Source organism: Leptonotus elevatus, chromosome 13, assembly GCF_054856555.1.
Source record: "Leptonotus elevatus isolate MCC_2025b chromosome 13, RoL_Lele_1.0, whole genome shotgun sequence".
Classification (NCBI taxonomy): domain Eukaryota; kingdom Metazoa; phylum Chordata; class Actinopteri; order Syngnathiformes; family Syngnathidae; genus Leptonotus; species Leptonotus elevatus.
In genome coordinates, this window is record NC_141251.1 from 17,848,738 (window position 1) to 17,870,000 (window position 21,263).

The 21,263-nt window shown below is 39.3% G+C and overlaps 4 protein-coding genes across 15 annotated transcripts in view; 3 read left to right on the forward strand and 1 right to left on the reverse strand.

The window, feature by feature from the left end:
* The window catches only part of LOC147164079 (A-type potassium channel modulatory protein KCNIP2), a 123,211-nt gene extending 120,753 nt beyond the window's left edge, over positions 1 to 2,458 (forward strand). For all 6 annotated transcript variants that reach the window (XM_086092338.1, XM_086092343.1, XM_086092344.1 and 3 more), the window contains one exon: positions 48 to 2,458. In XM_086092338.1, coding sequence (XP_085948464.1) covers positions 48 to 95 — 48 coding nt within the window. In that variant the 3' untranslated portion in view covers positions 96 to 2,458. The remainder of the gene's footprint in view (positions 1 to 47) is intronic.
* Positions 2,389 to 5,922, reverse strand: cox15 (cytochrome c oxidase assembly factor COX15). Its single transcript, XM_086092331.1, has 9 exons — positions 5,629 to 5,922; positions 5,153 to 5,340; positions 4,955 to 5,077; positions 4,499 to 4,685; positions 4,252 to 4,419; positions 4,095 to 4,179; positions 3,562 to 3,716; positions 3,371 to 3,484; positions 2,389 to 3,307 (listed from the first exon to the last, which is right to left on the reverse strand). Exons 1-9 carry the CDS (start codon positions 5,701 to 5,703, stop codon positions 3,176 to 3,178), a joined length of 1,227 nt encoding a protein of 408 aa, XP_085948457.1. The 5' UTR covers positions 5,704 to 5,922; the 3' UTR covers positions 2,389 to 3,175.
* On the forward strand, positions 5,893 to 9,086 carry cutc (cutC copper transporter homolog (E. coli)). 6 transcript variants are annotated; one of them, XM_086092334.1, is made up of 9 exons: positions 5,893 to 6,138; positions 6,214 to 6,323; positions 6,751 to 6,810; positions 6,856 to 7,089; positions 7,305 to 7,340; positions 7,463 to 7,596; positions 7,910 to 7,937; positions 8,034 to 8,139; positions 8,590 to 9,086. In XM_086092334.1, the coding sequence occupies exons 2-9, from the start codon at positions 6,278 to 6,280 to the stop codon at positions 8,699 to 8,701; spliced, it is 756 nt and encodes a 251-aa protein (XP_085948460.1). In that variant the 5' UTR covers positions 5,893 to 6,138; positions 6,214 to 6,277; the 3' UTR covers positions 8,702 to 9,086. The 6 variants fall into 6 exon arrangements, with proteins under 6 accessions (XP_085948460.1, XP_085948463.1, XP_085948458.1 ...); XM_086092337.1 differs by having other exon boundaries at positions 6,964 to 7,089; XM_086092332.1 differs by having other exon boundaries at positions 5,901 to 6,138; positions 6,214 to 6,292.
* A 3,105-nt stretch (positions 9,087 to 12,191) lies between these two features.
* abcc2 (ATP binding cassette subfamily C member 2) overlaps positions 12,192 to 21,263 on the forward strand; it is a 15,463-nt gene continuing 6,391 nt past the window's right edge. Inside the window, exons 1-21 of one of the 2 annotated variants that reach the window (XM_086092502.1) lie at positions 12,192 to 12,430; positions 12,538 to 12,719; positions 14,210 to 14,380; positions 15,116 to 15,262; positions 15,353 to 15,490; positions 15,578 to 15,700; positions 15,777 to 15,832; positions 16,306 to 16,552; positions 16,682 to 16,866; positions 17,031 to 17,208; positions 17,608 to 17,862; positions 17,943 to 18,008; positions 18,584 to 18,721; positions 18,808 to 18,954; positions 19,040 to 19,124; positions 19,199 to 19,265; positions 19,358 to 19,484; positions 19,744 to 19,920; positions 20,148 to 20,315; positions 20,564 to 20,756; positions 21,132 to 21,263. The exon at positions 21,132 to 21,263 is cut by the window's right edge and continues 4 nt beyond it. In XM_086092502.1, coding sequence (XP_085948628.1) covers positions 12,675 to 12,719; positions 14,210 to 14,380; positions 15,116 to 15,262; positions 15,353 to 15,490; positions 15,578 to 15,700; positions 15,777 to 15,832; positions 16,306 to 16,552; positions 16,682 to 16,866; positions 17,031 to 17,208; positions 17,608 to 17,862; positions 17,943 to 18,008; positions 18,584 to 18,721; positions 18,808 to 18,954; positions 19,040 to 19,124; positions 19,199 to 19,265; positions 19,358 to 19,484; positions 19,744 to 19,920; positions 20,148 to 20,315; positions 20,564 to 20,756; positions 21,132 to 21,263 — 2,845 coding nt within the window. In that variant the 5' untranslated portion in view covers positions 12,192 to 12,430; positions 12,538 to 12,674. Of the gene's footprint in view, positions 12,720 to 14,209; positions 14,381 to 15,115; positions 15,263 to 15,352; positions 15,491 to 15,577; positions 15,701 to 15,776; positions 15,833 to 16,305; positions 16,553 to 16,681; positions 16,867 to 17,030; positions 17,209 to 17,607; positions 17,863 to 17,942; positions 18,009 to 18,583; positions 18,722 to 18,807; positions 18,955 to 19,039; positions 19,125 to 19,198; positions 19,266 to 19,357; positions 19,485 to 19,743; positions 19,921 to 20,147; positions 20,316 to 20,563; positions 20,757 to 21,131 lie in introns of both variants that reach the window. The other variant, XM_086092501.1, reaches the window with a different exon arrangement.

A 21,263-nucleotide genomic window follows, 5' to 3' on the forward strand; every position in this document is an offset into this window, starting at 1 on the left:
TAATGTAATTAGAGAACTTCATCCCAAAAAATGTCTTCTGTCCTCAGGATGAGAACATCATGCAGTCCATGCAGCTGTTTGACAATGTCATCTAAAGATCAGGAAGGGTGCTGGTCCCAGGGTTGGAGGGGTAAAAGGAATCAGGGTTGAAAGAGGGAGTGTGTGCGTGTGTGTGAGTGAGTGCGTGTGTGTGTTGAGTTCCTCTGGTGAAGCAACCGTGGAAGTCCACTCCTCATCAGGCAGCGTGGAGGAACACAGGGAAAAGAAGGCAAGCAGCAGGCTCACGGACACTACCACAAACCCAATTCCCAACCCAACCACTTCTATTCCCACTTCTTCTCTTGTGGCATTCCAAGTGAGGATGCTGCCCCTCCCACTCAACCCTCACCACTGACTTGGTGCATGTGGAGCCGCTGTGAAACAAAAAGGAATCAGACGCACAAACTCCGGGCGAGAGGTAGTGCGACATTCCCGGGAGATGGAACTGATTTCAGTATCGCATGATGATGTCACTTATATTCGACGATGACGTTACTTACAGACGCTCCAAAGTCCGCTTGTCCGTCTGCCGTGTCCCGGTCATCCACAGGTGCCTCACCCCTTGTGCAAAAGTGCATGTGCAACAGGAATGACCGTGACGTCTCCATCTTGCCTATACGGGGGATTGGACTGGGAACAACACCCTTCTCCATTCGTGGGATTCCGCTTGAATGAGTCCTGGCCTTCCAAACTATTATTGTCTTAGCTGTAGGTGTCTGCTGACTATCATACGCCATAGTTAACAGACCACCCGAGTGGTTCTAGCCTTTAATGAAACATTTGTGGAGAGTCTAATAGACTGCAGGCCGTGTTTGTGAACTTGTGATCATGTGATTATAACAGGGTCTTTAAAACAAAATAAATCAAATTAGCAGGTTTTCAGAGTGTGAGGCAGATTGAAGGACTTCAAGAGAGGCGCACCAGTTTGAGAAAGAAAAAAATTATAAAATGCAGTGGAACCTCCAAAGTCAAACACCACAAAAGTGGTAGGAAAGAGTTAACAAGAACAATAAGATTAGGACAAATATGCCTTAAATTTCAACAAAACCATCATCAGTGTCTGCAATATATTGAAATTGTCAATGACACTCTGCAAACACATTCCTGTTTCCTCTGTTGCGTATGTATTTTTCACAAAATGTAACTTTATACTCCTACGACACCATATGAATGTATTAGAAAATATTGTTTATGTAGTGAATAAAAAGTTTGATTTTGTTCACAGGATGAATTATAGATCTAAAGAATACAGTGTGAAGAATTTAGTACCATCTAGTGGTGAACTAATAGAATGCAACAAACACATCAACACATCATAACCCTAGCACCAATAACTACTTCTCCTTTGATTATCCGTAGTAGAAAGATGGCGGCGAAACATGTCAGCTTCCTGAAAGGAGTGGCACGGCCTATGAAATATAATTAGCGATGACTAGACCTACAATGATATGAAAATAATGTACATTGTTGTGATATAAAAAAAAATTCATACTATTGAAATTAATAGTGGGTTTTTTAAATTAAAGAACATTGAAGAATTCTACACGCTGTCGCTTTAAAATTTCCAATGAGGAAATTTTGTTTTTAAATGGAGGTTCCACTGTACATTTCATAAACCTGTCTTAAAAGCAAATTATGAAATACTCTGTCCCACACTTTGAAAACCCATCAATTAGGCCACATTGTGAGTCAAAAAAAAAGTATGTATTGTTTAATTAGTGAATGAGAGAAAAACCTCAAAATCATTATTATTATTTTTTTTACATCTACCTCCCCTCCCCCATCTTGCCCCAATTTTCTCTGGAACACCAAAGAAAAAATTCATGAGAGGAGACCCATTTCGCCTACATCTGTGCAGGAAGAAAGACGGCGGTTGGTAATTGGCAAGGACCAGTAGAGACACGAGGACGAGGTTATGTGATCTACTGTGATATTTTTATCTTTTTTTTTTAACCAACCCATTTATGTATTCATAATTTAAAAAATATATTTCATCCAAGTGCACAAGAAAATTAAAAGTGGTGTACAAATGTACAAGTTGTGACAGCAATAATGATCACTTTTGTGAGTGAGGACACAAATCCAAGTGGAATCTTGTATCCAAACATGCATTTCCAACCTTTTAACATTCATTTTCATATTTTTCCAACCAGTGGTTTGGCTCTGATTGGCCCTTGCCCCTCGTCAACTCCCACAAGTCAAAGCTGTCCATCCTCCGCATGTACTTTGTCTAGAATAAATAAATCTACTAGTCTGTTGTATCCACTTTTGTTAGAGCACCTCTAAATAGTTACTTATTCTAAATATGTATATTTTGTACAGACAATAAAATTCAGTTACTATGCAAACTGGATTCCAGTTGTTTTCAGACTGTACATTTATTGAAAATAACAAGGAATAAAGCAATCTATCCATAATTTATTATCTTTGTCAGAAAGTAATTTATGATTTAAATATACATTTCATACAGTGATATTTTCGAGAGCCACATCTTGCTCAGCGAACTGGCAGTTTAGTCATGAAGACATAAATATATTTTCATAATTGGATTCAAATCATGTGGAAGTGAGTTCATAAACAAAAAATCCGTCTTAAATCCAGTCTTTTGAGCTGCAAATGAGAAATTGTGTAGCTGTGACACAAAATGCTGTCTTGATGCCTTATTTCCTCAAATAGTGTCAGCAAACACCCACTTTTTTTGTCAATTTCATTTAATTACATTATTTTCTAAATATGTTTCTCTGAGTTTAAAACAAATTAATATATCCATTACATTACATGTTATCAATGGACTTCAAACACGCTCAGCCATTAAGCTGTCGATCAACAGCATCGATGAACTGAGATGATTAACTTAGTTAGCTTTTTTCCTGATGGGAAAAGATAGATGTACAATTGAACGTATTTGTGGGTGACATGCCTGACATAAATGAAGATGGACAGCCGCTATTTGAGGAAATACGATCCCCTGGTTTAAACCTAACTTCCAGACACTTGAAGAAATAGGTGTAGATTGTGTTCGTAGAGGTTCCATCTTATTTGTTTGCTTGAGTGCCTTATTTTAAAAGAAACCTGTGATTTTCCCAGGCCTTAGAAGTGGCTAGTCCCTGATGTGTCCAAATGTGTCTATCCATCATTATTTGGGCATCTTACGGAGCTCGGCCAGAACCCAAATGGCCAGCGAGAGTAGCGCCACAGATCCAGACTGGTGAGTCGCTGCCAGCGGAGTGGGCACGTACAGCAAGAGGGTGCTAATTCCCAGTGCAACCTGTGGAGCGAGGCCACAGATGAAAACTTTCTCGTGTGACTGACTTGCTGTGTGCGAGCCTACCTGTCCGTATGCCATTGCTGTGAGGAGGCTGATTGCTAGCTTAGCTCTTCTGGGCAGCACCATCCTCCTGGAGAACAGATACATCCCAGTGATGGCTGTCAAAGAAGAGATTGCCTGGAGAAAAGGGAGATCAACATTTTATTAGGGAAGCAGGCAGACTTAATATCCTCGACGTGAGTAGTGTGACATACAAAAATCCTGTGGTCAAACTGCACTGTTGTGGGGTTCTCAAAGAAGTTCTTGAGGGTGGGAGAGAAAGCCAGCAGGTCATCAGGAACCCATTGTTCTCCCATTTTAGGGAAGGAGTTATACACCAGACCGGCATCCAAACCGGCGACAAAAGCCCCTGCAAACAGTAATAGTGATTTAGTCAAGTACGGTGGAACGTCTCAGTTCAAGTGGTCTTGAAGTCATGCAGTTTGGACCTCAACCATGCTTTAAAAAAAAATTCCACCATTAATGCTAAACATAACTATAATATTTACAACTCTTGTGTGTATGTGTGTGTGAGAGGGGGGGGGGCGATGATGAATGATAATGAACTGTATTTTTTTTGTCAGCTGAACAAAATATTTGGTACTGAATTACTATTAATAACTATGCAATTTATACTTTGATGTTTCACACTTGAGCTTGAAGAAATGTTCTTGAACTGGATCTTTTTAACTTTCAACTAAAATCAAAGAAGAAGAAGAAAAAAAAAGCACTGCTCTCCAAAGCTGACCTGAAAGAGCTGTGAGGAAAACGAGTCCACCTGTTCCCTTGGCAAACCTCCGAAGCTGTATGAGGTGTTTGGTTTCCGCCAATTTCTGAAGCAGGGCAAAAAACAGTCAGTTAATAAAAAAATAAACGTGGCATTGTGGATGTATATAAAGCATTACCTTGTGGGTGGGCAGCAGTAGTGTAAGGCCGGTCCAGAGACTAGCACAGTAAAGGAGTAAGGCAGAACCAAGGTGAGCGCTTAGACGATACTGACTAACCCGCGGGATGTCATGTGACTCAGGCTTTTCCTCCAGACCACTTTTGACCATGTACCAACCCAACAAGCCCTGTTAAAAGAAACACACACACACACAATTTATGTGAACATGTCTCTTAAAGTAAATGATTGCATGACGTGCAACTGACCTGAAAAAATACAAATCCACAAAGCCCAAGCACTTTTCCCTTCATGGAGCGAGTGAAGTAGCCTTTCCTCCAGAAGTACACAGTGGGGAGGATATAGGCCAGTCCCACCAGCCTACCCCACATACGATGACCCCACTCCATGTAGAAGATGAACTTAAACTCCGGCAGAGTCATGTTGTGGTTCATTCTGGGAGGACAAAAATATGCCACGTGTTTGTGGAACCTCCAAAGTGGAACAAATGGTTTGAAGCAAAGCAGCCACATTTTATGATCTCTTGTACTTTTCAAAGCTCGGATATAAACTACGGAAACATTTATTGACATGACAGCAAGGAATTGTATTTAATGAAGGCACATACCATAACATGTACAGTACGTACTCATCATTGAAACTGCATCACGTCAAATTAAATGACTTAAAAAAAATGTGTCAAAGAACAGAAAACATAATCTTACATCTTGAATTCGGGAAACTGCTGGTATTTGGAAAACTCTGCCTCCCATTCTGCCTGCGACTGTGGGGGTTTCATCTCTCGCACCAGATGCCAGTCAACCATGGACAGACCGGACTCGGTTAGTCTAATTGATACAACTTATTAATCAAATCACATAAACTAGACACACACAGATGACAAGCATGTACGTTGTTTTTACCGTGTCACGCCACCAAGGACAATAGCTCCAACAACAAGACCGCTGCAGCCAAGTAACCAACGACCTACGATCCTGTTTGTGGCTGAATTGGGGACATTGACCACTGCTGATGTAGAGGATGGAGCCCCTGCCTCAGCTGTGATGGTGCTCTGGCCCCTTCTCGCCAGCCACTGTCGTAACTGTGCACCCTGTCCATAACACAGAAAAACTATTTGTGTTAGACTTAGGCTGTCTTGGGTTTATGTGTAAACAATTTTCCCCCACACAAATGATTATTAGCATGTACAGTATACAAGAATTATAAAATATTATGATGACGTATGGCGTTAAATCAAATTTGGCCAGCCCAGGACAAAACAATATGACTGATGTCAAGTATTTTAAACTGTAATTTCTCATACATAGGATTTGAAATTTTTCCACAATTCCCAGCTAACTAACTAGACTAGCAGTTAGCTTATATGTACCATACTTACGTTACTGTTTTGAATTCCTCCCCCGGCTCGTCTGCAGCCATTTAATAACGTTGTCCTTATCGAAGCTAGTAACATGATTTCCCTCCTTATGTCTACCAAAGAACAAGCATGCCACAGTTGACGTTGTTATGACAGCATTTAAACGACCGTGTTGCAAAACGCCGACTTGAACTTTCAACTCCGAACCCCTGACGTCAACAAAAGGTTGGTTGGTTTTTCTTTAATGAATACGCATTTGAGAGAAAGCTATGCGAAAATTATCCAGTGTTACAAATTTTTTTTATTTGCTTCTTTTTTTCTTTCTTTTTTACGAAATCCTTGCTGTCGGGGCTCTTTGTTTTGTATTGTAGCGTACGCCACAAGAGCGGCTTTTGCTGAAGCCTTTAACATACGCCCACCCGCCCAACCATGTACAATAAAATGAACGTGCCGGAAAAAGCTAACTAGTAGTGAGTGTTAGCTACACACCGCTCTACAATCAACTACAATATTAAAATGTCCACTTGACAGGTAGCTTTTATACATGAGTTTCCGTACTAGAGGTAAGAAATTAACGAGAGTCTCTTTGTGTCCTTGTCTGTCCAGATAGTCATTATGGCGGAGGGCTTTCTTTTGGAGGTCTGTGTGGACTCCGTGGAGTCTGCCGTAAATGCGGAGCGAGGAGGTTTGTAGTAGTGTGCTTCTACCACTTGTAGGTGAGCAACAATCATATGGCATTTTTTGGAAACTGGACTACAGTACTTGGAGCAGGTCCACTTGAACGTATAGATAAAATAAAATCAGACAATATACGACATGAACTGAGAGCATAACATTGCAGAGGTCCCCGCGTTACGACGGCGTTCGGTTCCTATGACGGCGACCTAACTCAAACATCTGCGCAAGTCGGAAGTGGAACGCACCGTAATCTAAAACTAACGCAGTATTATACTCAGAATTACAGTCAATATTTGTAATTGGAAAAACTGATGGGTGCACTACAATGAAATGAAAAACTGTAAGTATCGTGGTAGCGTAAACTGTTGGCTGAACGTAACGACGTTTCAACCTGACAATAAGCTGTACAGAGAATGAATTGATTGGCGTGTTGTGTACCTCCTGATTTGTGTCTTCTTTTGACAGGTGCTGGCCGGCTTGAGCTGTGTTGCAGTCTTATGGAAGGAGGGCTCACCCCCAGTCTTGGTAAGGACATTCTATTGAGATGTCCAATCTTCATTTGACCAGTAGATGTGCTTATTAATCTATTTACAGGCCTGCTGCAAATTGTCAAAAGATGTGCCAAAATCCCAGTCTATGTAATGATTCGTCCTCGTGGCGGCGACTTCCTTTACTCAGACTGGGAAGTGGAGGTGATGAGGAAAGATATGGAGGTGATGAAGAGCCACGGGGCTGACGGATTTGTGCTGGGAGCTTTGACGGAAGATGGACGGGTGGATGCGGAGCTCTGTATGGAGTTTCTGGGTAGTGTAAGCCTGTATTTACAGTATCGTATAATTTATTATACATTATTTTATGAGTATCTATCTATCTGCATGTCTTGAGGCGCGGGTGAGCTGGAGCCTGTCCTAGCTAAATTTGGGGCGAGAGCTAGGGTATACCCTGGACTGGTTGCCGCACAGTCACAGGGTTTGGGGTTAGGACCTTTTAATATTCCAATTAATTTTTTTCCTTTCCAGCTGCTGCTCGTCCTTTACCTGTCACCTTCCACCGAGGTACTGTACTTAAGTGCTCATTTCAACTGTCAGTATTTAGACCACATTTTTCATTAGGGATCATGATGCCTCGACAATAATCAAATATTGATTGACCGTATATATTTTTTTGCATTCTCCAGCTTTTGACATGGTCCACGATGCAGCGGTTGCCCTGGAGACGCTGGTGTCGTTAGGTTTCCAGCGCGTGCTGACCAGTGGCTGCGACAGCTCTGCATTGGAGGGTCTTCCGCTCATTAAGCGTCTTGTAGAGCAAGTACGCATGAATTCATATGAAGTCGAACCTCAAAAACTGACTCACTGGTTAATAATACTAATAATAATTAACATTAATAATTATAATGCATTGAACTCTATATTATTATATATATATTTTTTTACAATATGTACTATCACACAGCTAAATTCAGGCAATTAATCAATAGCAATAGCAAAATGGAGTTTGATGCTTGCTAAGAGGACCATTCGTACTATTTTTGTTGTTATAAAATTGATGGTGAAATTCTGTACTGTTAATGCTTAACGTTAACCATAATTGTATTTTCATTTGTGACTCTCTGATTCTCCAGGCTAAAGGTAGAATTACCATCATGCCAGGTTGGTGTGTTTTTTTTCTAGTGTAAATAGCTCATATAAGTAAAAAAATTATAATAATTCAAACCAAGTGTAATATTGAATCTTTGTAATATACAGGTGGAGGCATCACAGAGAGAAATCTACAAAGAATTTTAGAGGGATCTGGCGCTCAAGAGTTCCACTGCTCTGCTCGTTCCAACAGAGATTCTGCCATGAAATTCAGGTATGTTTGTATTTATCTTCAGTTAAAGGCTGGGGTGGGTTGGGTGGTGCAGTTATAAACAAGGGTTTATTTTAGCCTAACGTCACAAAATAAACAAACCCCCTAGTCTTATGCCCAGTTGTTAAGAACCAGGGTTGGACACTTTGTTTTATTTTCCAAAGGTAGATATTCCAAACATTTAAGCAAAAGTTCCTGATGGCTAAATTAACAGGCCAGCACTAGGCCGCGGTTGACATGCAATGAGGTAAATACCTCGTCGGACACGCCGCCTGCCTCAGATTGGTTGTTCTTCCTCGGGCATGGTGGTTTCTTACAAATGTAATTAGAGGCATTTGATGAGGCCAGAGTGGGATGATTGTTTTTTTTTTTTCACTGATCATTTTACTAATGTAGTACTATCAGGTTTATACTGACAGTTTTAACAAATGTTATGTTTCTTCTGCTCTGCAGGAACAGCAGCGTGACAATGGGAGCTTCTCTCACAGCGCCCGAGTACAGCCTGAAGGTGGCAGATGTGAGCAAAGTACGCACTTTTAATGCAATAGCCAAAAATACCCTATGAATTGAAACTAGGCAGTCATGACTGATTACTAAATCAATACCTCCCAAGTTATTTAAATTTGTATTGCCAAAGCAAGTTCCAGAAACAGAGAGTGACGGAAATATATATTTTTTGCCACTTTCTTGTGTAATTTTCATCTAAAAGATTGTTTTGCTAAATGAAAATTCATAAGCATGCAACTTTGCATTTTGAGGGCAGTTGTATATTGTGTCAGTGATTCCCATGTTTCATTTGTGTTTTTTGTATGAGGAAAAAATACATATTTACAGAACTTTGCTTTTGTTGGAAGGTGACATCAAAATGATCTTCTAATTGTATTTCCCATGATAAAAATCATGGGACTGTATATTTTTCAAATTTCAATTAAAGTTGCTATGCTATGTAACACCGTTTGTTGAACATTTATTTATTTTATTTTATTTTAATATTAGAGCAAATTACAAAAAAAACAACTTTATATACCGATACCCAGTTTTGCAGTATCGGCCGATGCAGATATCGTAACGATTTTTTTTTGTTTTGTTTTTTTCAACATGAAAAAGTTGCCCTGCCATTAGTTCAGAACATTCAAGGCTTGGCTTGGCATGCAGTGAACACGTCACACATCAGTGAATGTCGTGCACAAGCAAGACACAAGATGCTGCATCCAAAGTCCTATATTAGCGTCGCGAATAATGGTATCGGCATGTTACTTGTTAGTACTTGCCGATGCTGATACCACTGTTTTAATGCAGTATCGGGGCCTATCTGTTTGGTATCGGTACAACACTAAAAAACAGTGTATGGGGATTTAGCAATACCATTTTTTTTTCAGACCGCGTACGAGTAAATTTAGAGTATCCACTGACACAGAGTACCAATACATGATAATTACATTATGTCTTGCAGTTGTGATGAAAATGTGTTTTATTTCAATCAAATATTGTTCAAAAACACATTTCCTGAACATGGCACTTTTCACTCAATTCCATCAGTTGCTCAAGGGCACGTCACCAGTAACGCCCAAGGTTTTACAGGTGAGCTCAGCTATATAATTCATTGTAAAAGTTGACAGTACCATGAATGATAAACCAATGAAATTTGTATACTATCCTGAGCATTGCAGTCCAATGACATCATTTGTGAACCATTATAGACTGTTATGGACTTGTTTTCCATAGCGATGTAACTGATTGGTTCAAATGAAATGACTCAAAGCAGAGCAAAAATACAATTACTGTTTAAATGTTGTCGTTATTGTTGTATTCATTTAAGCATGAAATGGCTTGAGTATTACAAACCCATTTCCCAAAAAGTTGGGACACTATACAAATTGTAAATAAAAACTGAATGCAATTATGTGGAAGTGCCAAATTTGAATATTTTATTCAGAATAGAACATAGAGAACAGGTCAAACGTTTAAACTGAGAAAATGTATAATTTAAAGGGAAAACTATGTTGATTTTAAATTCCATGGTGTCAACAAATCTCAAAAAAGTTAGGACAAGGCCATTTTCACCACTGTGAGGCATCCTCTCTCCTTCTTACAACAGTCTGCAAACGTCTGGGGATCGAGGAGACAAGTTTAGAAATAGGAATGTTGTCCCATTCTTGTCTAACACGCGTCTCTCTAACTGTTCAACTGCCTTGGGCTTTCTTTGTTGCACCTTCCCCTTTATAATGAGCCAAATGTGCTCTATAAATGAAAGAAGTGGACTGCAGGCTGGCCATTTCAATACCCAGATCCTTTTCCTACGCACCCACAATGTTTTCTTGAAGTATAGCTGAGCCCTTTCTGTGATTTCTCTTACAGTAAGCATTCCTGTTTGCAGTGGAGTTCCGTTTAAGGGCCCGAAGATCATGGGCATCCAGTATGATTTTTCGGTCTTGACCCTTACACACAGAGATTGTTCCAGATTCTCTGAATCTTTAGATGATGTTATGCACTGTAGATGATGATTACTTCAACGTTTTTGAAATTTTTCGCTGGTAAACACCTTTCTGATATTTCTCCACTATCTTTCTGCGCAACATTGGAGGAATTGGTGATTCTCTACCCATCTTCGCTTCTGAGAGACACTGCCACTCCAGGAAGCTCTTTTTATGCTCCAATCAAGTTGCCAATGGACCTCATTAGTGGTAACTGGTCTTCCAGCTGTTTTTTTTATAAGTGCAATTGACTTTTCCAGCCTCTTATTGCTACCTATCCCAACTTTTTTTTAGATTTGTTGGCACCATAAAATTTACAATCAACATATTTTCCCCTTAAAATTATACGTTTTCTCAGTTTAAACTTTTGACCTGTCATCTATGTTTTATTCTGAACAAAATATTGAAATTTGGCTTCCACATAATTGCATTGTTTTTATTCACAATTTGTATAGTGTCCCAACATTTTTGTAATTGGGTTTGTACATTAGCTTTGTAAATGTTAAACAACAATGACAGCTGTTCATTACTCTCAGTTCAACATTCTACTATATTTACATAATATTGTGGGCTACTTAATATACGCTTATTCAACAGTTAGTACAAGTAATGTTATTTAGCATCATAAAAAAAAGAAAAAAAGACCAAAATAATCTTTTGTATGAAGAGCTACTTAGTTACCATCTCAACATTATGATTACTTTGAATCCTTTTAATGTTTGCACTCGTTTCCAAACTGCTCTAATTGATCCTATGTTCAGGAATGTTCTACTTTCACCTTAGGCCTACTGTTGCATTTAATCTTAATTATACAGTAGTAGTAGATTGTTCCTTTATTCTGTACAAGCTGCTGTTTACGTCCGCCTGATTATAAATGACACATCTCATACATTGTTTGCTTTGCTTGCTACACAGCCAATCAGCCATTGACGGAACCTGATAGCTATCATTTATAGAACTGTGTTTATTATATTATTGTGGACTTTGATTTTTGCTTCACGTGTCCATTGAGGCCTGCACATGCATCATGAGTCAGCGAAATTGTGGGCCATGTGGCGTTATCAAATGCATAATCATTAACCTCAGGTCCATCCCAGGCAGGTTCATTTTTTTTGCACAGTAACTCCCGAGTTGTGTTCATATTTATGATGGCATCACATGTGGGTTATATAGTGGTTAGGATTTGTTTTGAAGTTGTCCTCTCCAAAACAGACGGACACACACAGTAAGACATCTGTGTTCCATTACCATGAAAATAACCACATGGAAAAACATGGCTACAAAAGAAAATAATGTGTATACTACCACAACTATTTCATTTCGCTCATTTAAAAAAAGTAATAAATCTTGTTTTAATCTTTGCATAGAACGTGAATATTGAAAACCATTCAAACCCCTCTCTCATCTTTATTTACAGGCTTTCTGCAACCGTTAAGAAGTGAGTTTGATTGCATGCCCTCTTGAGTTTAATCTGATGTGACGACAGTTCCTAAAATGTTTTTGCCGTGCAGAGAGGTGGGAAGGACAACAGGAAAAGGGGGGCTTAAATGAGCTCATTCCCCCACCCTTTCCCTCAAACACATTCCATTTTGGGGGGAAAGCTTTGCACTCTTTCATGCAGAGACATGTCCCTTTCGCCCTCTCTTATCCACTCTCTTTTTTACTCTTTTTATGCAGTTGTCTCTATGATCAGTTGAACTTTAGACACATTTGTGAATGGAGGAGTGTCCATGGGTTGGCTGGTTCGAGCTGGATTCACTCAATGACTGCAATGCTTTAGTTGTGTCATTTGTCATGAGGGCTTCTTGTGTGTATGGAGGGTAATCATCTCACTGAATCATCCGTGTCGTGAATCTGTTCTCGTCACTTTTTGTGTGCACTTGTTTTTCCTTCAGTTTTAAAAGACTCATGGCTCAAAGTCCCACAGGCGTCATATCCTGCTATTGTCATCCCGTGGGCGGAAAGTGGAGAGTGAGGAGCTCTTGAGTGGAGCCCGAGGTGCATAGGCGTCAAAAGTTGACCGGTCTTCTAAGGTTCGCCCGAGGGCATCCCTCCGCGAGGACCATGTGCGCTGCCGTCTTAGAGGAGTACTGCGGTTCTGTCTTCTGGGTGAGTGTGACTGGCTGAATTTTGCACAACAGCTTCGTGTTTACTTCGGTGTTTCCCACACCATGTTAATACTTGGGCGGGCCACCCAAGTAAATTGGCCACCACCCAAGAAGTTTTCAATTTTTTAAATTAAAAATCTTATTTAAAAAGAAAAAAAAAGTGTCACTACAGGATATACCGCATGTAACGTTAGTTCGTCGTCATTCACTTGTGATCGTGAGGCTACAGGAGACGTAGTAACAGGACTGAGACCCATCTCCCCTGCAACCCCCTCCCATCTGCCCCACCGGAGTCCACCCACCCAAATAGATTTAAAATCTATGGGAAACAATGTACTTACAATTGATTAATTGTCTTGTTCATATCATCAAAACATCTACAAAGAAACCTTCAGAGTTAAACCAATAAAAAGGGGTACAATATGGAAAAGGAAGCCTTAAAAGACAGGAAACTTTGGCTGGATAAATATAATGCATAATATCTTGTGAGACTAGCTCAATAAGCATGTTAACTCCACTTAAATATTTTCTTTGGCTTTTTTTGTGATAGTGACGTTAATTAAAATGTTACTTAAAATGTACATTTCCTGTTGGATTTGAACCAGCATGCTGGAACGTTTTTATGATGCCATTGTTGGCATTAAGGAAATGTATGATGATAACCATAGAATTGGAAATTGGAAACATTGGCAAAACGATCAATTACATAACACCTGTTCCTATGAAATGCTGAACTTTCGATGTTCCACTTCATTTTCAGTGATTAGTGGCAAACTTGGTAATAAAACCTATTTTCCAGAAGTGTGTTTATATGTACAGTATAACCATTGTTGTCATTTTATATGTGAATCACCACATTCATTATAGCAAATTAGCTGAAGTCAGACTGTTCATAATCAAATTAAAGTGAAATTACATACACATAAAACAAATAACTATTCAATGATGACTTGTTTTTTTTTCTGTGCACTTTTGGGCTTTGATGTTAACCTCAGAAAACATGTGACAAGACAATAAATGCTGTTAAGTAAGCAATGACTCATCATGCCTGATGACTCGTGGGAAGCGAGAATATTGCAATGTCTCAAATATTGTTTAGACATATTTGTTACTTAGCCCCCAAAACTTTTTTTCTTGAAAATGTTCTGTATTGCTTAATCCTTTTTTTTTTCCTTTTTTCTTTTTACTAAATCCCTGTAAAATGATTAACTTTTTTCAGATTGATTTTTTTCAACTTTTCATTAAATGCAAGTCACAAATAAGGATGTTTTGCCTGTCCCTGTGCTGTAATTTAGTTAACCTTTTATTTATCCAGGTAAGGCAATTGAGAACAGATTCTCATTTGCAATACCAACCTGGCTGCAATATGACTAACCACTTAATTGGAAACATCTCATTATTTTCTTTGTGCTAGGTTTTTAATAACACATGTCCAGGGTTTTGGCCTTTCAGTTGATACAGTAGCTCATTTGTATTCATATTATGCTGCAGAACTCTTCATATGTGGAGAGAGAGGATCCAGATCTGCCAGTATGTGTGGAGCGGACAGTGCTGGTGTGGATCCCATTGGGCTTCCTGTGGCTCTGTGCCCCCTGGCACCTGCTGGCTCTCTGCAGAACAAAAGACACCAAATACATGTCCAAACTCTACATCTGCAAACAGGTAATATAACTCACATTCATTCCTTTCAAATAAAAACACCAGTCCAGATGTAATGAAGATTTATACATTTTCTTTCATTGAAATCTATTAACCTATTATGGTATCTATTGAAATAAGTCAAAACATAACTTCTTCCTACTCCCTTTTGAACAAGTAAATTATTTTCTTTCTTCCTATTCTTGTTTTTCTCTTTTTTACTTCAACTTATATTTTATACTTGTAATGTGTTTTATGTTTGTCTATGTTTATATGTTTAATAAACCAATCAAAAAAAAGAGAGATGGGTTTCCACAATGCTGTAGCAAAAGAAAACCTACAAATTATTAATCCAGTAGCCTAAAGAAAATAATGTGTTGTCATTTTACTTATTTTATGGTATGCGTTAAAAGCAATTTATCTTAGTGTATATATGGTAAGTAAATGTTAAAATGAATGTGAAGATGCAAAGATAGTAAATTAATTACAGATACAGAAAATGTATGCGTTTTTCCCCAATAATTTGATATTTTGCTCACTTAATTTTAATGCTCTTGGAACATATTTTCTTTTCTTCTGTCTTTGTTGAAAAACGTCACTACTAGTACTAATTCTGTACACTACATAATAATAATAATAATAATAATATCACAAAAAAGAATGACTACACTGGGAAAGTCTGTGCAAACGAATGTGCAAAGGAAGAAGAGCTGTATGTATTATTGTTGTTTTAAATATGATTTTCTTCCCTGGCCCCAGGTTGTGGCTTCCCTGCTATTGCTTACCGCAATAGCAGGCCTGGCCATCACTTTAGGAGAGGACTTTGGTCCGAGCCAAGAGACACCTGCACCAGAAAAGAATCCTCCTGTGTACTATACCAACTCCATCATTTATGCTGCATCATGGGTAAGTTTAGTAAATGTTGCCCACCGGTGGCTTTTGCCTTGGAGAGATGACGCGTGCTTACATTCTGTCCTCTTTTTTTTTTTTTTTCAGGTCATGGTACTGCTCTGCCAAGAAGGATTAAGACGAAGAGGATCAATAGATTCCGCCACTCTCTTCCTCTTTTGGTTCGTCGCGGTTCTGTGTGATGTTTTTCCTCTGCAGACCATCATACGAGAGGCGCTCAGGCAGGTACGAATTGACTGCTGTATAGGAATTACACATCATCAATGTCATTGTTGGTCAAACCCTGTTATCAAACTCCATATTAACCGCCAGGGAGAGGTTGTTGACCTTCCTCGATTCTGCCTTGTCTGCATCTCATTTGGCCTGGAAGTGATAGCACTCATCCTATCAGGTTTGGCAGACATCTCTCCAGAAGTCAGGGAGGTTGTGAAAAAGGTAAATGACGGGTGAAATGTTTGTATTTCCCACCTTTTTTTGCCTTGCGCACACTAAACCTTTCTCTCCTTAACAGAATCCAGAGGCAGGTGCACCATTTTTGAACAGAATCACATTCAACTGGTTTAATAGGTAATCCTGCATAAGCAAGCAAAATATTACACTACATTAATGTGCAAACGTCCTAGGTGAAAATGTGATATGTTCTTTTAGCAATTATCCAATGACCATATATTCCACTAATTATTTCTCTATTAGAGGACTAAAACATATTTATAAAAAAAAAGAAAAAAAAAAGGAATACATTTAAGAAAGGACCTCATCTCAGAAAACTAATTTAACTCCGTCTGGATGCCAAGCCTAAATGAATCATTAGCGCTTAAAAAATGAATGCCTTACCTCAAATAGACACCTGACTTTTCCCTTCTTCTGTCCCCTTAAAATTAAATTACTCACAAGCAGGCAACTGGTTTTCAATACAGTACACACAAAGGCCTGTCACATTAAACACCTTACTTCAGATAAACAAATTCCCCAACCCACTATTTTAGGAAATGTTAGTACGGGTATTATCATAAATAACTATCCTGCCTTGCACTCCCCAGTATGGCGATTAAAGGGTACAGACAGCCTCTGGTTCAGGAGGACATGTGGGCCCTGAATGATGAGGATTCCACGGGTTACATCAGCCAGCACTTTCAGCACTTCATGCAGACAGAATTTGCTGCAGCTCGGCATCGCTACCACAAAAAGCTGGCCAAGAAACAAAACAAGAAATCCCATAATGAAGCATTTCAAAATGGACTCTCCAGTGGCCTGGGGAAAGGCGTTAGTCAGGACGTGTTGATGATGGTGAGAAAAATTATGCACAGTACCCTGACATTGTCGATTTTTCTTGTACTCGAAATTGATTTCATTTATTGATCTTGTGCATGCAGCCACATTCATTGTTTTGTGAGTCAGTACCATTATTTTCTTTAGGGGGCGAGAGGCAAGAAAGAGGAGAAAAAAGCTAAAAAAACCAAGAAAAAGGAGGAGGAAGAAAACTATCCCACCTCGTGGCTCATACCCACCATTTACAAGACATTTAAAGGAGTCTTGCTTGAGTCAGCCTTCTTTAAACTTCTGCAGGACCTTCTCGCTTTCGTCAGTCCACAGCTGCTAAAGTAAGTAAAATTGGACCAAAATGAATGTAATATTGTTATTACATTTAGATGGCAGTAACGTGACTAGAGTTTTTTTATTATTATTATTATTTTGCAAGTAACTTACCCAACACTTTTTGGGGTCATTGTGATGCATATGTCACTATGCATCTGTATCTTCCCAGGTTGATGATCAGTTTCACTCAAGACAAAAGCAGTTATGCATGGGAAGGTTATCTTTATGCAGTGCTGCTTTTGTTAGTGGCCCTCCTGCAGTCTCTCTTCCTGCAACAGTACTTCCAGCGCTGCTTTGTGCTGGGAATGAAGGTTCGGACTGCTATCATGGCTGCCGTTTACAAAAAGGTAAATCACAAAATGGAGATTGTGGAGTCTGTGAGAAAGCACTGCTTACCAAGAGCTTGGGGCCTTCAGCTTTTAGGGAAAATTTCAGGATGAAACTAAAATACCAGGGAAACAGTGAAAATCTCACAATATCTTATATCATAGGACTGTTTCAAAACCAATTCTAATTGAACAAGGAAATGTACTATTCCATCCATGTTCGTTCTTGGCGTCTTCAAACTTGTGCAACAAGTACTGAAATGGTCAAATTGAGTTGACTTGTAAGGTTTAAAGTACATTTTAGGTTCATCCTGAACTTTCCGAATAGCTCAAATTTTTGGGGTGAGTAGTATCGATTTTGTTCTGTTTAATGTGTTACAGCTATCTTATGATCTACACTATGTACACATTTTCCTCAAGGCACTGGTGGTGTCAAATGACACACGTAAAGAGTCCACGGTTGGCGAAACGGTGAACCTGATGTCTGCTGATGCCCAGCGCTTCAATGACGTCACAAACTTTATCCACCTGCTGTGGTCCTGCCCCTTGCAAATCGTCCTGGCTATTGTGTTCCTGTGGCAGGAGCTCGGACCTTCTGTATTGGCTGGACTTCTAGTCATGGTTCTCATGGTGCCAATTAATGGTCTGCTGGCCACCAAGGCTAGAAAATTCCAGGTTATAAACACTCATATTTTGTTTCAGTTGTTTTCGTACCTAAACTACTTTCCTCGCTGACTGACATGATTTCCTTTTAGATTGAGAACATGAAATTCAAGGACAAGCGGCTGAAAATCATGAATGAAATACTCAATGGGATGAAGGTGAGCTTCTGTCGTCAGTGAATTCATGGACTTACAAAAATAACCCTTTTATGATCACTCTCTCTCTGAGGCAGTCAACTGAAGCAATCAATGACGAGCAAAAAACAATTAGTATATTGAGGCGCAGACATTTTTGTGCACAAGGGACATAAGTGTACACTGGGGTTCTATATGCTTTTTAAAAGGCAGAAATCACCGCAAAGATCTGGAAACTGGCCAACGGCAGGAAGAAACTGTAGCAAGGAAAAATAAGCATGAAAAATAAAACAATAGGTAGATTGTCAGATCCCTAGATCAAAACCTTCTGAGGTTCAGAGAATCTTAACCCGGAGGACCTTCTTTTGTGCGACCACCACATGTGGCATTGCTTAATCGAAGAAGTCAAAGTTTTCTTTGTACTTGAGGGGATAGGAAACCTTTCAGTTTTTTATAAAATCCCCTGGAGACCATATTAGATTTCTGGGGGGAAAAAAGCCAGAATCAAACAAATGTTTATTATTGTAAATATATTTTTGGATTATATAAAGCAGTTCCTGAGAGGCATACTTTATCATTCCCTCTTGTTCTCCTGTTAGATTCTGAAGTTGTATGCGTGGGAGCCATCCTTTCAAGCTCAGGTTCAAGGCATCAGAGGTCAAGAACTAAACGTCATGAAGAAGTTTGCCTACCTCACATCTGTCTCCACATTCATTTTCAGTTGTGCTCCAGCTCTGGTCGGTTCTGTCAATGCGCCACATATGAGCAGAGGAACAAATGAATATTGTTTAAAGTTTTCACACACTGTCTGTCTGTGTACCAGGTGTCTTTGGCCACCTTTGCTGTGTTTGTAGTTGTGAGTCCAGATAACGTGTTGACTGCTGAAAAGGCGTTCACTTCTATCTCTCTCTTCAACATTCTTCGATTCCCTCTGGCTATGCTACCCATGCTCATTGCTGGCATTGTGCAAGTAAGGACACAAAGTCACATGACATGACACATTCAGACATAATCCATCTATTTTAAAAGTTTCATTTTGTCTTTTTGCAATGTAGACAATGGTGTCCAGAAAGCGTCTTGAGAAGTTTTTAGGTGGCGAAGACCTTGAAAGTGATGTAGTGCGCCATGACCCCAGCTTCTGTATGTTCATGCTTTTATAAGAATCAGTATATTCTAGGCATGTGTACATTATATCGATCTTATGTGTCTTTTAGGTTCTGCTGTTAATGTTTGTGATGGTTCCTTTTCTTGGGAAAAAGATGGCGAGCCCCAACTTAAAAAGTACAAGTGCATTAAAAACATCCACAACACATCCATAATACCTTATTCCTGTACTTCTAAATGAACTTTCTCATCTTGTGTTTATATTCCAGTGTGAGTTTGGACATCAAACCGGGTCGGTTGGTCGCAGTCGTGGGAGCTGTTGGTACGGGCAAGTCCTCCCTGATGTCAGCCATTCTGGGAGAAATGCATAGCACCAAAGGCTTCATCAACATCCAGGTTACATATTCTATTTTTTGGGGGGGTAGAAATTATTACCATTGTAGTCTAGCTAAATTCATCTTTTTTTTTTCTTCTTTTTTTATTACTTTTTTTTAAACGTGAGGCACCAAATAAATGAACAAATCCCTGTACATGCTGAGTTGACGACGTTTCATATTTAACAAGAAGTTATGAAGAAACCTCTGAGAGAATCACATAAACAATGGAGTCAGATATTTGTAAATTATTTGAACCATTCATTCTATCTTCTTTCCAGGGTTCACTTGCCTTTGTGCCACAGCAAGCATGGATCCAAAATGCCACTCTGAGAGATAACATAATGTTTGGCTCTCCCCTTGAGGAGAAGCGATATCAGGAGGTGATCCAAGCCTGTGCCCTGGCTCCAGATCTAGAGCTTCTCCCTGGGGGTGACATGACTGAGATTGGGGAGAAAGTAAGAGAATAACGAATACAAAAAAAAAATGTTTGTTGTTTTTCTTGTTTGGGCATGTTCTGTGTAATCATTCGATGTGTGTTCACTGAGATTGCAACTCTTGACTTGGTTACATATTTGTAGAGGCTTTTAAATAGGCTAAGTACACAAAAACTCAGTATGGCATCACATAAAAAAGTGACAATTTAAAATAATTGCTCTATTGTTCTTTCTTTCTTTTGTGATAGGGCATCAACTTGTCAGGGGGTCAGAAGCAGCGCGTGAGCGTGGCCAGGGCAGCCTACAGTCAGGCTGATATTTATCTGCTGGATGACCCCTTGTCTGCTGTAGACTCTCATGTGGGGAAGCACATTTTTGACAAAGTGATTGGACCTAATGGAATACTCAAAAACAAGGTCTGTGCATGCATCTCTTTTGCCAAAACAACCCATTGTTTGTCATCTGTGATGTCTGACTCGTGCAGGAGCAATAATTTTACATCATGAAAAAGTAATACATAGTCGTACATAAACCGTTATACTTTATCATGAACCGGAGATAGTGTATTGAAAGCCATTGCAATTGTTTATACAGTATTGTATTTTCTAGTTTCATTATGACTCAAGTGCTGAAACCCTGTGTGTGTTTTATTTTTATTTTTTAGACACGTGTTCTAGTGACTCACGGAGTGAGCTTCCTGCCTCATGTGGATGAAATTGTAGTCCTGGTCGACGGAGTGGTTTCTGAGGTTGGATCTTACAGCAGCCTCCGTGCTAGCAAAGGCGCCTTTTCCGAATTTTTGGACACGTACGCCAAAGAGCAGAGTAATAATAAAAATTCCGTCACTACTGCGTCAGGTAATTAAATCATTCTGTCACAGTGTAAAGTCTGTCTGCCTGCCTGATCTAAATTGTAAACTGTTTGAGCTACGTATGCTATTAAAATACTATCAATGTCTCTTTGTATGAAGCAATTCTGTTAAATAGCAAGCTACAATAAGGTATCAATGCAATTAATACCTTTTGTTAATTTTAATACAATGTGATGAAAGTGCCAATTTTATGTTAAAGGAAGTATCAAAAAAGTATTATGCATACATGGCCACAAGATTAAACATACAGTAATGCAAACTGAAAGTGAAAAGTTTCTAAAAAGATATTCATTGTTAAAGACCACAGAGTCAATAGATTACCAACGTATGCATTGTGAAATATTGCGTGCCTCTTCTGCAGAGCATGACCACAGTGTTGCAGATGAGGACATGGTCCCAGAGGGAGATGACACCCAACCAGACTCCCCGTTAGAAGACACTGTAACTGCGACTCTGAAAAGAGGAAACAGCATCCGCCGCAGCCAGCGCAACA

Bases quoted from the DNA above. Each gene is read 5' to 3' on its own strand.
- cox15 (XM_086092331.1), bottom strand. From the start codon at position 5,703: ATGTTACTAGCTTCGATAAGGACAACGTTATTAAATGGCTGCAGACGA. The intron at 3,717-4,094 runs GTCAGCTTTGGA...TACTGTTTGCAG, and splicing joins TTTCCTCACAGCTCTTTCAG to GGGCTTTTGTCGCCGGTTTG. The intron at 3,308-3,370 runs GTAGGCTCGCAC...CTCGCTCCACAG, and splicing joins CAGCAATGGCATACGGACAG to GTTGCACTGGGAATTAGCAC.
- cutc (XM_086092332.1), top strand. From the start codon at position 6,223: ATGGCGGAGGGCTTTCTTTTGGAGGTCTGTGTGGACTCCGTGGAGTCT. The intron at 6,811-6,855 runs GTAAGGACATTC...TTTGACCAGTAG, and splicing joins AGGGCTCACCCCCAGTCTTG to ATGTGCTTATTAATCTATTT. The intron at 8,140-8,589 runs GTATGTTTGTAT...TCTGCTCTGCAG, and splicing joins GATTCTGCCATGAAATTCAG to GAACAGCAGCGTGACAATGG.